Source organism: Heloderma suspectum, chromosome 16 (assembly GCF_057233095.1).
Source record: "Heloderma suspectum isolate Gila_16-S chromosome 16, 16-S_ref, whole genome shotgun sequence".
In the NCBI taxonomy this organism is placed as follows: Eukaryota; Metazoa; Chordata; class Lepidosauria; order Squamata; family Helodermatidae; genus Heloderma; species Heloderma suspectum.
The window spans coordinates 16,637,558-16,654,796 of NC_139473.1; the positions used below are offsets into that span (position 1 = coordinate 16,637,558).

General features: G+C 46.2%; 1 protein-coding gene across 1 annotated transcript in view; it reads right to left on the reverse strand.

The window, feature by feature from the left end:
* Positions 1 to 384: 384 nt before the first annotated feature.
* The window catches only part of SH2B2 (SH2B adaptor protein 2), a 72,740-nt gene continuing 55,885 nt past the window's right edge, over positions 385 to 17,239 (reverse strand). Inside the window, exons 5-9 of the mRNA XM_084822998.1 lie at positions 16,527 to 16,621; positions 15,487 to 15,672; positions 13,555 to 13,748; positions 6,487 to 6,658; positions 385 to 4,509 (exon numbers count right to left, since the gene is read on the reverse strand). Of these exons, the coding sequence (XP_084679124.1) occupies positions 4,193 to 4,509; positions 6,487 to 6,658; positions 13,555 to 13,748; positions 15,487 to 15,672; positions 16,527 to 16,621 (964 nt within the window). The 3' untranslated portion in view covers positions 385 to 4,192. The remainder of the gene's footprint in view (positions 4,510 to 6,486; positions 6,659 to 13,554; positions 13,749 to 15,486; positions 15,673 to 16,526; positions 16,622 to 17,239) is intronic.

Here is a 17,239-nt window from a genome sequence, read left to right on the forward strand (position 1 = left end):
AGATATCTTGGCAAATCCTGCATTAATTTTTCCAGCAACACCAAGAAAATATTCTAATATTTCCAGCACACTAGCTCGTGCAATGCTTATTTTATTTCATTTATACCCCGCCTTTTTTCCTCTTGCAAGGAACCCAAGGCGGCTTACATTATCCTCCTCCTCTCCATTTTATCCTCACAACAACCCTGTGAGGTGGGTTGGGCTGAGAGTGTGTGACTGGCCCAAAGTCACCCAGTGAGCTTCCATGGCCGAGTGGGGACTAGAACCCGGATCTCCCAGCTCCCAGTCCTATACTCTTGCCACTACGCCACACTGGTTTGTTTTATTCCCCACTCCCCCACAAAAATGAAAGAGAAAAGAAAGCTAGAACACCATTCTTTTTTTCCAGCTGTTTTACAAGTTCATTTTGTAAATAAAATTAATTTATTCTACAGCACATTAAAACTTTTTCACATTAAAAAACCTGTATTTACAAATTAACGTTTCAGTTTGCGGCTCCTTTTGGATTCCTTCCCCCCTTTGTTCTGATTGGCACAGAAGACATCAAGATAGATAAGAGTGAAATTCCATATCCTTCCTGTTCACCTGCCGATTCCCTGTGGATGCTCTAAGAACATTGACACGATTCAGAAGCTTCTTTAAAAGGTAGAGGTGCAATTAGCCAACTGCCCATAAGCACTGCTGTCAGTGAGCAAGGAAAAGATATCACTCTTTCCAGGCTTCCCTCTTATCTTTTCCCAGGCCATGGTGGGGACAGGTGGTATGGATCCAGCTTGGAGGTCCACATAAAAATAAATTTGGCTTCTTTGGGGTGATAAGGGTGATTTTGCATTCTGAATTCTGAGTTCTCAAATTTGTGGTTGTGGCTCATAAAACACCGACTGGACTGGTAGTTAATCAACTGCTCCTGAACCTGGGATAAGCATAAGATGAAACAGCCATAACCTACTAACAACTTCGGTCACTTTAATACAAAAATTAATCCTTAACTGAATTAGAAACTTCTTTCAATGCTACATCTGTACTGCAATAGCCATTTTACAATCAGTAAGAATGTTTTAGGGCTAAAACTAATATTAATACTTTTAAGTGTTAAGTTCATTATTGTGTTTGATTCCATTATATCTATGTTTTTCTTCCTTATTTCATATAATGCTCAATATTGGCCATGTCTGCAAATAACAATAAGCCAGAATTGCTGGTTTATCCTGGTTTACTTGCTTCCAAACAAGCCTGGATTCATAAGCCAACAACCAATATTAGCTTATTCTTCGATTACAAGCCTGTTCTGTTTGGGAGCAAACTACTAGCCCAGGTTTAAATTCCATGCAAAGGTTTCACTTTCTAGTTTGTTTTACCCTGGGGTGGGGTGGGGTGGGGGCAGGAGAGTAAAGTGGGAGCTAACAAGTTAAGTGCACTAACATGCTGCTTGTTCATAGTAAATCAGGATCAACCAGCCATTCTAGCTTATCATTATGTGCGAATGCTCCCAGAGACTCAGAGGAACCTTATTTTGTCTTAGCAATTAATTTCTTAGGAGTTGGATCCAGACTTCGTCATACTTAGAGCAGACCCACCGAAATCAATGGGCTTAAGCAGTCAAGACTAACTTAAATTCCATTGATTTTAATCAGGCTACTCTAAATATGACCCAGTCAAGACCAATGTCTGAAACTACTGCTTTGGTATGTGATTATCTGACATGTCATTTCACTCTTGCATGCTTCAAAACTGCAATACATTGTCAAATTGATCAGTGATTCAAATTGTGACAAGGTACCTTGTGTACTGAACAGTGGAGGCATGGTCCAAACCTAGAACAGGAAGCTACGGGCAGCCTACAGCTCTTCTGCAAGGGTTGTGAGTCTGTAATTGTCGTGTATAAATATATATATAGCCATTTGCCAATGACCTGTTCTCTTGAGCATTCAAGTCATAAATTAGCCACTAAAGTGAGCATTCCTGTAAGACTGCCAGAATTAATAGCAACGCAGCCAGTTTTAAGCCTCATCTCTTGAGTCTGTGTATCTTGTGAAATACTAACAGAGGCTTAGGCTGCAATACTAAACAGGTTTACATGCCAGTCAGGGCCACTGAACATAGTAGGACGTCCAAATAAACATGTACAAGATTGCAGGAGTAGTGTTCCGAATATGGTTTTATGGTTTCACTGTAGTTTCAGTATTACGTGCAGGTGCTAAAATAGCACAATGTTTTCTCTCTCCCCTTCCCCCTCTCATCTTCAACCTCTCACATAGGTCAAGTGATTCATACCCATTCTGGGCTTGCATATAGTTTATAAAGGAGTTAATGGGTATTTGGGGTTAGATTTCCTTTCCTCCGGTTTAGGTTCTCAGCAATTTGGGGTCTGAGGCTGCTTGCTTGAGGTTGTTCGCTTTTTGCAAATTTTCATGTATTTTCTTGGTTTCCCCCCACCCCTCCCAACTTTCTCTTCTAGTACCATAGTGACTTTGATATCAAAGGGCTGTCTTAATATAGAGCTCTGTAATGATTTCTATGTAAATCAGTCAGGAAATTTCTGCAAGCTGGAAAACTACAGGTTTATTAAATGAAGGCTGCATCTTTCCATCTCTGCAGATCAAGTAGGAATCTTCCTTACAGGTCACAGTTCACCAAATTCCAGTGGCTCTGAACCATTATTTACTTTGTAGAACATATGTTCCACAAAGAAATGGAACTCTGTACCTGAACCAATATTTTTCCAATTCAAAGGCTGTATGGGGTTCCTCTTTGACAGAAAACATGGCCGTTTAATTGAGGGAGAGTTGGTAATGCAACACTGAAAAGTAGCCTTCTACACCTACTAACGTTAGGTTGCTTTTTCTTTCAGGAGAAATTACATGCAAAATCCAATAGTGAAAGGTTGCTAGAATTACAATGCAAATAAATGTTTTCAGTTCACAGAGGGTTAACTCATGAGAATGTATGTGTCCCAGGTGAGAAGCTGTCCACTCTCAACATGGATGTGATGAAGATTCATAATTGCAGATGTATTTAGTACAGCAACTGGACAGGTGCTATTAGTCAATTGAAACCTATACCCCAACTTTCAGTCACATGTAGCTTTGCCTTGTTGTCCACTTTCAATAATCTGTCTGTCCAGATATAAAATTTGCAACATTTGCACAGCTTGGATTCTTCAAACATCTCCTTCCTTTAATGCTCATTTTGGTAGAGAAGGAGTTTTGCAGAATGTGGTGGCAGCTCTGTGTTGTGTTTTTGGAGTGTAGTTATACACACGGCACGTATAAAGCTACCAGACATGGAGTCAGATTGTTGGTCCTAGCCTAGTCCATGAAAGGCAGCAGCTGCACCCTTTCATATTACTGGGCTAGATGGACCTGTGGACTGATTGCAGGCCAGGCAGCGTCACATACACTTAGTTTACACAACTGGACTTCAAACACACAGCACTTTGGTTCCAAAGGTGCAGCATGTGGAGGGATGGATGGAGTGAAAGGTACCAAGAGCCCAACCTATTTAGAGGGAAGAGAAAGAGATCACAGAACCCATGGGACACAGACAGCAGCAATTCAAGAAACTATGGGTTTCCGATGGGTTCTTCTGCTAGCATTCCCAGCTGCGGCCCTCTAAACACAAACCTTGACCCAGGAGCGATTTAGGTTCCTAGCGATGATTAAGCTACTAGAGGGCCTAGCACAAATGCAGTTTAATCATTTCCTGATTCCAACTGAATGAGACCATTCCGATGGCAACAAATACCAGGCAAAGAGGCGTCTCCCGGCAGAGGCGCATAAGTAGAGCATTCCCCCCCTCCCCATATTCTGGGTTATGCTTTTACCACCCAGATGGCAACCAAAAGAGAGGAGTTGTGTTTCACTCTGTATTTCCTTAGCTGTGTGCTTTGTCAGGAGTCTGCGGCCACTGTGCCTCCCGCCTGGCCCAGAGAGTAGTAACAAGAGAAGAACCACCTTCAGTCCACAGTGTGCAAAGAAATGAAGAGCAGGAGGGAGAGAAAGTCTTTGCAGGCCAGAGAGCAAGGTGCCACACACATAATCAGAGGCCAGGAGAATACCAATAAATGTTGCAATATGGAAGTAGCCAGCAAGGAGAGGAGACCTCAGCCGGCCCATCAGCTCTCATCACCCACAAGCTACTGTTCCAAAGGGAGAGAGACACCGGACCACTGAAAACCCCTCCGTCAGCACAATCAGTAGAAAGAATATTGGTTTTCCACCGCTCTGGTTCTGTTGTGCGAGCCCTCGCTTTCATGGTAATCCTCCACACCAACAGCGGACGAATCGAACAGGCGCTCGGTGCTGTTGCTTCGGCTTCGGGCACTGAGGGTCCCCTCCATCCGATGGTAGAGGGAATGGCTGGCTGAGGAGGAAGAGGAAGACGTGGTGCCCTCTGAAGGGGAGGCTGGCTGAAAGGTGACTGGGACAAAGCTGGAAAAGTACTGTTGGGACTGGAGGTCGTTTCTGCATGTGGGCTGCTGAGAGGCCACCGCTGGGGACGGGCTGACCTCTGGAATGGAAGACAAAGGAAAAGAAACATGACTGAGGGCATCTCTACACCAGCCTAAAATCCTGCATTTAAAACGGGGCTTTCTGCTTCCGTTTTAAATGCAGGATCAACACGACTCCCTTTTTCACGTGCTTCCTTTCCCCCTCCTCCTCCCCATATCCGAGTCTTCCATTATCTTTCACTGATCTCGCTCCTCTTCTTGCCATGTTTCCTCTTTTCACGAAGGGAACTCAAGCAGAACACAACAGGGTAATTTGACAGCTCATTATCTGCGATCTATTTAAAAACGGAACAAAGGGCATTTAGTGCAAGAGACACCCTGGAGGGTCACGGCATCATGTAAAGAGCCCGCAAACTTCCATGAAGGAGCAGTCTCCATCGCAGGATAAAAGCCCATTGAAGGAGCCCTGAAACTAGGAAATATAGCAGCTTTTTACATCCTATGAAGATCCTAGCCTTAGGATACTTGCCCAAGATTTGGTACCTGTTGTACTTCAATTGTGGGTTATACTATGACATTATTATTATTTTAATTCATGTTGTTTTCCTTGGTTTTAACAATATGGTCAATTTTCTGTAAGTCGCCTTTGGCACAGTTTGGTTAAAAGGTGGCAGAGAAATTTAATGGAAACTCAGTAAAAACTGTTCTAGGAACATGAACACATGTTATTTCCTGGTCTTGCTCTGCAAAGCACCAAGTAAACAAAGGGTGCTCAATGAACAACAACGTTATTGTTATTCGGTCCAACCCAGCTCACAAGAGCTTCTTTCTTAGTAAGCAAAGAGAGAAAATGTTTTTTATTTCATAGCCCCGTCTCCACAACGGGCATCTCACAGAATAAGAGACAGCTACTAAAAATATAAAAATCAATGTGTTAAACCAAATAAATAAAATCAGCACTAGATAGCAGTAAAATGGAAATCAATCAGAGAATCAGTTCAATTCACCTAAAGGTGGGGTTGGCTGCTGCTGTTTTTGAAAATATCAGTCGTTTTGGTAACATGTCTAAAAGCCAATGTTTAGTCTGGATAGTGAATGCTGTTAATGCTGAATGCAAAGGAGACCAAATGAACTCTCACATCAATTTTAGCCTATGTAGGTTTTACATTCAAGTCATAGACAAAATGACCAAGTCCAGGGGCACCTCAAATGTGTAAGGTACCAGAAAACTTGAACCACGGAATATGGCAGCAGAGCCTGGCACGTTCAGTGGCGAGTCACAATGGTGGCCTAAGAAGGCCAAATTCAGCTTTAAAGAAGGTGCGTGCCTGGTTTTAAAGCTAAATTTGGCCTTTTTAGGCCACCGTCGTGGTTTGCCACCAAAATTCAGCAGCGAACCACTAACTGTTTTGCTGCTGCTGCTACAATGACAAATTTAGGTGGCAGGGGCCACACTTCAGGCCAGGGGGGCCACACATGGCCCTTTCCTCCTGGCTTACAGAATCAGGTGACCTGAGGTGCCAAGAGGTGTCTGGCCAGCCTTGTGTAAGGACTCTCCTAGGCTTGGCTTCCCAGTCTGAGCAACTCATCCTTGAGAGAAGGCGCTAAACAAGGCTCCTGGCCTTCACCCCTCATCTGCCTGCTCCAGAACTGACCTCCATCCCATTTGAGACCACAACATCTGCCTCTGGACCTTTGTCTGCCTACTTTGGAACCCGACAGCCAACCAGTTTGGAACACACCGTTTTAACTCTGACTCAATCGGCCCTGACAAATGGAATGATTGCAGCATGAGCTACGGAAAGCGAAAAAGAAAAGGTATTTAAAGTTTGAGCTACGAAAGGAGTTCAAACAATGGATTTACGTATCACTTCTGAAAATGGCTTCACTCAGTCAAAGCTAGTTTCCCAACCTACCATCAGTTTGGTGACAAGCAAGGTGAACCTGCTTTTGGAATCAAGCGTTGAAAAAACTCCACTCTGGGGCCAGGCGGGCCACAGCTGAGGTGAAACCGCAAGAATGGGAATGTAACCTACCTGGCAACGGACCCTGTGCCACCACGTAGCTGCGGAGCGTTATGTCAGCAGAACCGCCCGACTCAAGGGGGATGGGGTGCATGTGGAAATGCCTCAGCATATCGAAGATCGTCTGGAACCAGAGATGCTGCACATGGCACTGGCCGTTTTCATTCAAGGACAGTCGCAGGTGCTGTAAACAATTAAGCGGGTGAGTGAATTAATGATTTTTATTGGCTATCATGGCCATTGCAACTTGAACATAATGCATAAAACAGCAGCATGCGGGGGCATCAACGAGTGCGTGTGTCACTCACATCGTAACTGTTGTGCTTTGAATTCACTAATCAATGCATGTATGTTTCTAATGTCTTTATGCATCTTTTCATTGATGTCTTTTTCAGGGGAAAAATTCTTACAAGAAGTCTGGGACAGTCCATTTTTGCAAGGAGGGATGGTAATGTTTGTCTCCAGTTTTTAGTACGAGACTACATGGCACATGGAGAGAATGAGTTTTGGGGGTATTAAGGAAATATCCAAGGCCGGTTAGGATGAACAGTCAGGAATCTATTAAAGCACCAAATACAAGAAACGGGATGCATTTATACAGACTGCTAGTTGGAGAACAAAGAAAATACACTATGCATGCCAAGAGCTAATTTAGCTCAGCAACAGTCTTAGCAGCACAGCGCCATTCCTATCTTTAGGGATGAGCTACTTTGGTGGATAGGCATTTCTTGCTTACCATTACCTTCTCACGGTCAGACACATACACATTCTCTCAGTCCCATCAGGCACCTTGCTTGAACCAAACCACTTACAAGACCTAGTCAGGCCTACCTTTGCAGGGGAGTACTTAAAAAATGAGTCCTGGTTCAAAACGTTTGAGAAGCACCATCCTAACCCACATAGGTGCTGAGTAAGGTGCCCCAAACTAGAATCTTTGCAGGAGCCCGGCGTGTTGAAGCCTTACAACCCTCAAGGCAGTGGGGGTGCTGCTGTTCCTCATTCCAGGAGAAACAGATTTGGGGGTTGGGGCAGGGGGAGAAGAGAGAGAAGTAATTAAATTCCACTGATTATTTGTTTCTTATATGTAAAGACTGTCTCTCAGCCAAAGCTCTCCAGGTGACTAAGGCAGACAAGATACACCCAGGAAAATGTGTGATGAGTGCTTGGGCCAGATGAGTAAAGATACACCCATGTGGACACTGGGGAAATGTGTGATGACTGTTTGGGCCAACTGGTGTCTAGCTGCGGCCCACTTCCAGGGGAGGCAGAAGGAAGGGCGTCATTAAGAACCTAAGAAGAGCCATGATCTGGATCAGACCAAGGGTCCATCTCATCCAGCATTCTGTTCACACAGTGGCCAATCAGGAAACCCACATGTGGAACATGAGTGCAACACCACCCTCCCGCCCATGTTCCCCAGCATTCTGCCTCTAATACCAGAGGTAGCATATAGCCATCAGGATTACTGGCCATGGATAGTTTTCTCCTCCATGGCCAGGCAACCACACAAGCCCCATTCCCTGGTTCCCTGCAGCTAGCATAACAGCCAGGGTGAAAACTTGAAACTGAGGGACAGTGTGGTGTAGCGATCAGAGTGTCAGACTAGGACCAGGGAGAACTGGTTTGTTTATTTATTTAATTTATATCCCGCCTTTCCATTAAAATCATTGCTCAAGGTGGCTCATGATAATAAAATACAGATAAAATGTTTCCTAATTAAAAACAGCAACATCAGTAAAAAAACCCCACACATTTAAAAACACACATCAGTTAAAAGGAAATAAGAAATAAACAGCACACACCAATTCAAAAGTTCAGTACACAGGACAGCTCAACAACCCAAGGCATGCCTGAACAGAAAGGGATTTGTCTGCTGGCGGAAGGACAATAAAGTTGAAAGTAGCCTCGCTTGGCAGGCAGTTCCAGAGCATGGAAGCAGCCACTGAGAAGGCCCTGTCCCGCATTCCTGCCAAGCGTGCCTCCGGTGGTGGTGGGACAGAGAGAAAGCTTAAAACCCAGGCAGGCTCAAAAGGAAGAGAGCAGTCTTTCAAAGAGCCCAGGCCCAAGTCATGTAGGGCTTTATAAGTCACAACCAGCACTGTGAATTGTGCCCGGAAACAGACAGGTAGCCAGTGAAGCTGTTGTAACAAAGGAGTCATGTGCTCCCTATAACCAACCCTGGTCAACAGTCCGGATGCAGCTTTCTGGACCAGCTGAAGTTTCCAAACACTTTTCAAAGGCAGCCCCATGTAGAGCATGTTACAGTCGTCCAATTGGGTTCAAGACTCTACTTGACCATGAAGCTTTAGTAAGTGAACTTTAGTACTTACTACTTTAGTAAGTGAGCTTGAGTTTGTCATTCTCTCTCTCTGCCTAACCTGCACCACAGGATTGTTGTGAATATAACATGGCAGGGAGAATCTTGTTCCCTGAGTGCTCTGAATGACTTGGAGGAAACAGGGGATAAAAATGTAGCAAGTCATATAAATAAAGGTGCACTGAGTTAGGTAGGGGCAGCAGCGAGGACTGGGGTCATAGAGTCATAGAATCATAGAATAGTAGGGTTGGAAGCGGCCTACAAGACCATCGAGTCCAACCCCCTGCTCAATGCAGGAGTCCAAGTCAGAGAATCTCTGACAGGTGGCTGTCCAGCCTCGTCTTGAATGCCTCTAGTGTGGGAGAGCCCACCACCTCCCTAGGTAGAATCATAGAATCATGGAATAGTAGGGTTGGAAGGGGCCTACAAGACCATCAAGTCCAACCCCCTGCTCAATGCAGGAGTCCAAGTCAGAGAATCTCTGACAGGTGGCTGTCCAGCCTCGTCTTGAATGCCTCTAGTGTGGGAGAGCCCACCACCTCCCTAGGTAGAATCATAGAATCATGGAATAGTAGGGTTGGAAGGGGCCTACAAGGCCATCGAGTCCAACCCCTGCTCAATGCAGGAGTCCAAGTCAGAGCATCTCTGACAGTTGGCTGTCCAGCCTCGTCTTGAACGCCTCCAGTGTGGGAGAGCCCACCGCCTCCCTAGGTCAGTGGTTCCATTGTCATATTGCTCTAACAATCAGGAAGTTCTTCCTGATGTTCAGCCGGAATCTGACTTCCTGTCACTTGAGCCCATTCTTCCGTGTCCTGCATTCTCGGTCTCAGGAGATCAAACTGTGCTTGCACAGTGCGACTGCAGGAGTATGGGAACCAGTGGAACCTGGTGGCTCTGATGTCAGTTGGGCGGTGAATCCACTCCGGGTTTCAGTCAGAGCTCTAAAGGAGCCCTCAGAGGTGCCTTGAGTTCTGACTGGTTCTGACTGAAACCCGGAGCGGATTCAACGCCACACGGGCATCGGAGCCGCCAGCCTCACTGATGGCGACGCCCCTCCCCACACAGCGTAGAGCGCGGGAGTATTGCGCTGTGTGCATCCCTCATCCACATACTGAATGTAATGCATGACCCAGGGCCTCCTAATCTAGCTGCCACATGGAGGAGTTGGGCAGAGGGGAAGGTGGATGTATCACAGGATAGGACACACACATAGGAACAGAGGAGGCTGCCTTGCGCAAGATCAGAACTGTGCATACACCTAGCATGGTATCGTCAACTCCCATGCCGGATCCAGGCTTTGGAGGGCCCTTGGGCAAGGCACCCTGAATGGGGCCCCTCAACGAGTCTCCCTTCTCACCGCCATGGTCACCAGCTGCTTGACCGTCAGAGAGCCCGTGGCGTCTCCTGCTCCTCCCTCTCACCCCCTCCGTTGTCTGGGCCAGAGCAAGAGGCAGGTGAATAAGCAGGCTGCAATGGGGAAGAGGAGGAACAAGTCCAAGGGGCTCTTATTAGTGGGCCCCTACTGGGGTGTGGTCCCTTAGCAGGTGCCCAATCATACCTACCCTTGACACTAGGGATGTCGGAGAAATCCTCAACGGAACCAAATGAGTTCAGATTTTGATGACTCCAACCCACATATTCTGCGGCGGACTGCCTTTTCCCCTTTCAGGTGGATTCCATGGAGTTGCAGACCATATTTATTTATTCATTACATTTATATCCCGCCTTTTTTTCTCCCCAAGGTGGCGTACATCCTCCTCCTCCTCCTCTCCATTTTATCCTCACAATCTGTGACTGGCCCAAAGTCACCCAGTGAGCTTCCATGGCTGAGTGGGGACTAGAACCCAGATCTCCTGACTCCCAGTCCAACACTCCAGCCAATATACCACACTCTTTAACCTTTGAGAATTTTGCACAAATTTAATCATAGAAAAATATGCAAAAATTTTAAAAAAAACTGCCAAAAATGCACTCCCCCCCCATATGCTAATGCATGAAAAATGCATGTTTTGGGGGGATTTGCGCATTTTGCATATGTGAATTTCCACACTTTCACATTTGCGCAAATATGAATTTGCGCACATTCAGAAACAAAAAATATCCAATTCCATTGACAGGTGGACAACAGAACAAAAGGGTCCTAACAACCCAAGGAACACATATGGAACGGATTTTATACAATCTGTACATCCCTACTTGACACTGGCCCTGGTCTACTCTGACTGGGAGCAGCTCTCCAGGGTTACTACTACCTGCTACTTTACCCTGAAGATGCTGGGAATGAACCCGAGACCTTCTGCGTGCAAAACAGGGGCTATATCACTAAGCTACCATCTCTTGGCATAGTAGGTCCTATGTCACACGTGGTGTTCTACATAGGGGTGCTGGGAGAAGACAGGCAGAAGCCTAAGACTTTCTCTTTCCCACAGATCAGTAATTCTCAAACTCTGTGTTGTGTGAAATTGTCAGCGTGTCTCATGAAATACATAACCTCTGACTCCCAAAGACCCACCTACATAGGAGGCTAAACAGTGTATCTCCATCTGAATAATACTGCTTCTCTTCTTCCAAGCCAGCCCCTACTGGGGTGAGGGAGGTAATTTTCCCGGCACCTCTGCATTGCATATGAACAATTCCTTCCAGTGCAGAGGTGTGGACAAAATTATGTGTCTGGAGAGATGGCAACCCTTTGCGTCTCTGCATGAGGCATACCCAGGACAGTGACTAATGCAGCTACACAGAGGGTAGGGGGTTCAAGCAGCTTGTTTCTAATTTTAATTTGGGGAAAGAAAAAGGTGTCACAGCTAGCAGGAGTTTGGCAGATGCGGGCATAGATCCAACATGCTGGATGGGGGCTGGGGAAAGAGTGCGAACCTGTCTGCAGCGCCAATAAGGTAACAGACAAAGAATGTATAAAGAATTGCTATTTTAAACAACATCACCAACACATAGCCCAGATGGCAGCAACAGAAAAGGAAATGGAGCCTGTGCGGATCTGCTCATGTCAAGTTTCTGGCACACAGGCAAAAAATGCCGGGCTTGTATCTGCTTCCTACACAGATGTGGGCATGCATCTCACCCAACCACCCTGAGCCGTAGCAGAGGATCAAACACCATCACCCCTCCAAGACAGGTTCTGGCATCCCACCGTCTGATGGAGCAGGCAAGGGAATGAGTCTTCGCATCTTGGCTGCGGTCTTCCGCCTGGCAGGCATGAAGCTTCCTGTGCCAGGCACTGAGCAATTAACAAGCCACAGTGGCGATGGTGGTTGAGGTGGGTGGTTTCTAAGTCTTTGGCGGTATATTATTTTATGCCTCTATTCAGGCCCACTGCCAGGTTCCACTCAGTCCTCCTGGCCAGAGGACTACACGCGAACGCACACAAATAAATCCAACTAAATTTGCCAGACAACCAAAACACTTCTGTTGGCAACACAGCCTGACCTGGAGCTTTCAGGAAGGCATCAGGAGGTGAGGAAATCGTAAAATTGCAGTCCAGGTGTTAAGAGACTGAGCTCTTGTGAACCAGGAAGTCCACAGATCTCAATATTCTTAAATTCTCAGGCCAGACAAAGAGCTAAGAGAAACACAACCACTGTAGTTCCTAAGGCAGGGGTGGGGAACCTCTGGCCCATAGGCCAACCTTGGCCCTCTTGGGATCCCAATCCAGCCCTCCGGAGTTCACCAGATGGCCCCGCCCCCTTTAGGCCAGCTGCCAATCATTTGGTAGTTTCCTAGGTTTTGTGCAGTCCCCCCCCCCACTTCTAAAAGGTTGAAATGCCTCTCCTGAGGCTGCTTTACGGGCAGTAAGAGCTTCACACTAGAGTAGGGTTCTCTAACATGGCAGCTTTGGTACCACTGTGCCCACAAGGCCAGGCTGAGGCGCCCACTAAGTTATTTACTCCCTCTGCAAGTGAATGGAGCAATTCCTCCATTCACTTGCACAGGGAGAAAAAGGCCTCCTTGCCAAAAATGGCTGGAGGCGGGCAAAGTCTACCCCCGACCAAGGTCCTTTGGGGCATCAGAGACCTTGGCAGGGGGTGACCAGCCAATTTTCAGTAGGGGGCTTTTCCCATCCCTATTAAAGCCAATGCAGCGATTGGTCCATTGGTTTTAATAGGGATGGAATAAGCCCCCATGCTGAAAAATGGCTGGAGGGGGGTGCAAAGTCCACCCCCACCAACAAGGACCCTTGGGGCAACAGGGTCCTTGGGTGGGGGTAGCCTTCACATCCCCTAGCCAATTTTCATTAGGGGGGCTTTTTCTCGCCCCATGCAAATAAATGGGAAATTGCTCATGTGCATGGGGATTGCGGGGGGGGGGAGAGGGAGAGAGAGAGGGGAAGAGGAACCAGAAAGAGAGAGAGAGAAAGGAAAGAGAGAAAAGACCCAGAGAAAGAAGCCAGAGTGAGCACACACAGAAACACAGGGAAGGGGGGGGGGTGCTCCCAACAGTTTTATGATTAGCTGCTGGGGGAGGGGGGGGGCAACTTGTGGTGGCGCCCAGGGCACTTTTTCAGAATGCCGAACATGCCCACAGGCCCAAAAAGGTTGGAGACCCCTGAGCTGGAATATGCTGGCATTATATGGACCTTTGGCCCTGCCCCCTTTACCCCCTCCCACCCCCAGAACGCTGGCCCCCAAAGTTTCTCCAAAATTTAATTTGGCCCTTGAGCTGAAAGAGGGCCCCACGCTTGTCCCAAGATTCTGTTGAAGCACCAGGTGAAAGCAAGATTCATCCATTCATGAAAAAGGGTGACCTGCCTTGGCTTTTCCCTGGAAGTTAAAGGTCAGCACATATTCGCCGGGCCGTGTTTCACTCTGCCGGATGACGAACAGCCCGTGGCTTCTGGCTCCACCAAGCAGCACCAGCTGAGCGGCTTTAACCCGTGACAGCGTCCCGTGGAACCAAGGAAAGTCCAAGAGGTTGATCTCTGCTTCAATCTCACTTTCCTCCCCTGTTGGAGTTGGGAATAAAAAGAGGCAGATAAACAAGAGAGAAATCTTTGCCCTACATTCAAGCAAAGCTTGAACTATGGGTCTTTCCACACATTACTTAGCAACACAAACCCAAAAGTGCCTCTTAAGATGCAATCCTGTACATGTCTACTCAGAAGTAAGTACCACTGAGTTCAATGGGGTTTACTCCCAGGTAAGTGGGTATAGGATTCCAACCTTAATGTACTTTCAATAGGAACTGCAGTCAACATTGACTCTCCAAGGAGGCAAGCTCACCTGTATAATTAGAATACCTGCGTTTAGCCTTATTGGTTGTTCCATGACCAACAGTGTCTTGTCAGGTAACGGCAGATAAGCGGGCCTTCTCGGTAGTGGCTCCCATGTGTGGTCAAGAGGTGGAAGCTGTGGCGAGCTTCAAACACCTCTTGGAACACATTTGTTCACTCAGGCTTTCCCTGACTTATTTTTTATTTATTTACAATATTTATATACCGCTCCATATCTAGAACAGATTTTGGAGCGGTGACTGCAAGAGAGAAAATAGTAAAAGGATAAAAAGATTAAAATGCCACATTAAAATTATACTTTTTAAAAAACAGAATGCCAATAAAAGCTGTGACTGGTCAATTAAGGAATGCCTCTTGGAACAGTGCAGTTTTCAGGAGGCGCCGGAAACAGCACAATGTTGGTGCCTGCCTGACCTCTGGGGCAGGGAGTTCCAAAGAAAGGGGGCCGCCACACTGAAGGCTCTTCTCCTGGTGGACTCCAATCAGGCCAGAGGTCCATGCGGAACCACCAGAAGCAAGCCCTCCGATGACCTCAGTGACCGGGCAGGTTGGTAAGAGAGAAGGTGCTCTCTCAGGTATCCCGTTCCTAAGTTGTTTAGGGCTTTGTGCATTAGTACTAAAACCTTAAACCAAGTGATTGACTTGTAATCGATGATGACACTGCTCTGTTTTACTGCTTTTGTTGTCATGTTTTTAAGGTATTTATTGTTTTATACTGTTTTTATATCGTATGCTATGTGTTTTTATGTAAACCGCTTGGAGATCCTGGGATTTCAAGCAGTATAGAAGCAGCGTAAATAAGTAAGTAATAAAAAAAATTAAAAAAAATTCATAGAACACATTTTTTAGAAGTACACTTTTAAAAAGCGTGATGTCTCAATCAGTACATTTCAGTGCAGAATATGAATTAGGGACATGAGTCGCCTTATACCATATTAGACCATTTGTCCATCTAGCCCAGTATTACAGGCCTCGGTTTGCAGGCGCTCCAGGGCCTGCCACCTTGGTTCTGCCACTTGCAACCTCCTTGGCTCCACTTCTGCTGACCCATTCTTTGCCCCACCAGTCAAACTGGCCACCAGCCCCCACTGATCTCCCCTCTTCAACAGAAGCCCTACGGGCCTGTGGGTTCAGAACTATGGGAGCCACACTGAGATGGGCAGGGCTGCGGGAGGAGGATGGGAGATGCTCCTGGAGCCAAAGAAATTAGCAGAATGGACCGCTGTTGGCACAAGTGGTTCACAGCACATTGTAAAGGCACAGGGCACCTGAAACAAATGGTAAAAGGACCGAGAAAGCACAATGCTTTTGGCCGTTGTGGGGGGAAAGGCAGAACAGCTCTGCCCTTTAAAGCTGTTAAGCAGAGAAACAGAAGTAATATACTTCTGAGTAAAATTCCTGCCTCCAGTTCCTCAGAAGAGCAGGACATTTTTGCAAAGAAATACAGTACCCGCTGTATGGCTGCCAGGAGCTGGGCACTCCAGTGTCTGCAGGAAATTCTCCAGCGGCACATGAGCTCTGTATTCTCCCACAGAGTCCCTGGTCCTGCCGTGCGGTGCTGTGACAACCGCGGCAGGGTTTGGCATGGTGTCTGGGGCAGCAGAGCCAGCACATCTGTCTTGAAACCGGGACACATCTGGAAGAGAACTCCACCGTTAAAGAAAATACAGCCTCTCTTTTTTCTGCAGAGCAATTCACCATGTTATCATTTTTAAAATAATTATTTTTTATTGCGTTTAAAGCAGATGTTTTTCAATGTAATTATGTTTTCAACTAGAAAACACAAACATTACATAGGAAATCCAATTACAGTTAACAGGAATCACAGGAGTTTCAATACATTAATAACCTTATATTTAACTGCAGATATTCACCAGGGGTTTAAGATTTAGTTGTAATTATCTAAATGTATCTTTCCATATCTGTCCATGACATGCTGGTGGTTTTCTCTGGGAACCTTGTCTGTTAATAAAGTCAGTAAATTTTTACCAGATTGTATGGAAGGTGACAGATTCTTTTTGGTGCCTTTGTGCCTGTATCTGTTTGTTTGCTTTATTTATAAATAAAATACGAACTAAACTAACTGGAATACTAACACAATATTCTAAAGATAGTTATACTGACAATTATAGATAAATCAGTAGATTCTTTCAAATTCTTAGCTATTAGTTATCATTTCACTGATGGGGTGTACACTCATTCTTTTCTCTTTTACTGTTTTTTGTTGTTGTAATCCTTTAAAACCCCAAGATATTGGGGACGAAAGAAAGTGCGTGTATAATCCAAGCAGCCATGACTCTCATCATATCACCTTCAATTCTGTGAAAAAATGATTGCCAGTCTCCAGCCATAGAGATTAAAATAAGTCATAACCTTTCCCTCATGCGTGGGTATCTGGGATCAGAGCGTACAAAAACATACACATAAAAATGGAAGAAAACCCATGTAATGTTTTAAACATTGGATTTGTAGGGAAAAAAATCTTATTACCATCAGTCAGGAACTCGCAGCTACAAGATGATGCCCTGCTTGGCAGGCAGGCCCCTTGGCTACAGGAGGCGAGTTCGATGTCGTCACCGCTATCCCTGGAAGGAAGAGGAGAGGGGAGGAGTGGGGCACTGATACCACATCAGTGGAGGCTGGTGGCTCCGATGTCAGTGGGGCAGTGAATCCACTCCGGGTTTCACAGAACCAACCAGAACCCTGAAGGAGCTATTCAAGGTGCGAAGCACCTTGGAAAGCTCCTTAGAGTTCTGGCTGGTTCTGACTGAAACCCAGATTCACTGCCCCACTGACATCGGAGCCACCAGCTTCCACTGGGTGGAACCATCGTTCATTAACTACAGAATTACAGGTCATTGCAATAAGAATGGAAGAAGAGCCCTGCTAGGTCCAACCAATCTAGAGAAGCATTTGGTAGAAATGAAAGTGTCTTTGATTTGTGGCAAAAGGGACACAAAGAGGGAGCTTGATGAATTTCAATTGGGGGTGCAACCCAGAGCTGCAGTGCCACCACAGAGAAGGCCCTGTCTCTCGTATTCATGTGCCGAAACTCCTAAGATGGCGTGAAGAACAAGGCCTCTGACGCTGATCTTAATTCTCGGGCCTATATGACAGCAAACAATAACTAAGGCAGCCTTCCCCCCAACCTGCTGCCCTCCCAATGTTTGGACTTCAACTCCCATCAGACCTAGCCAGCATGG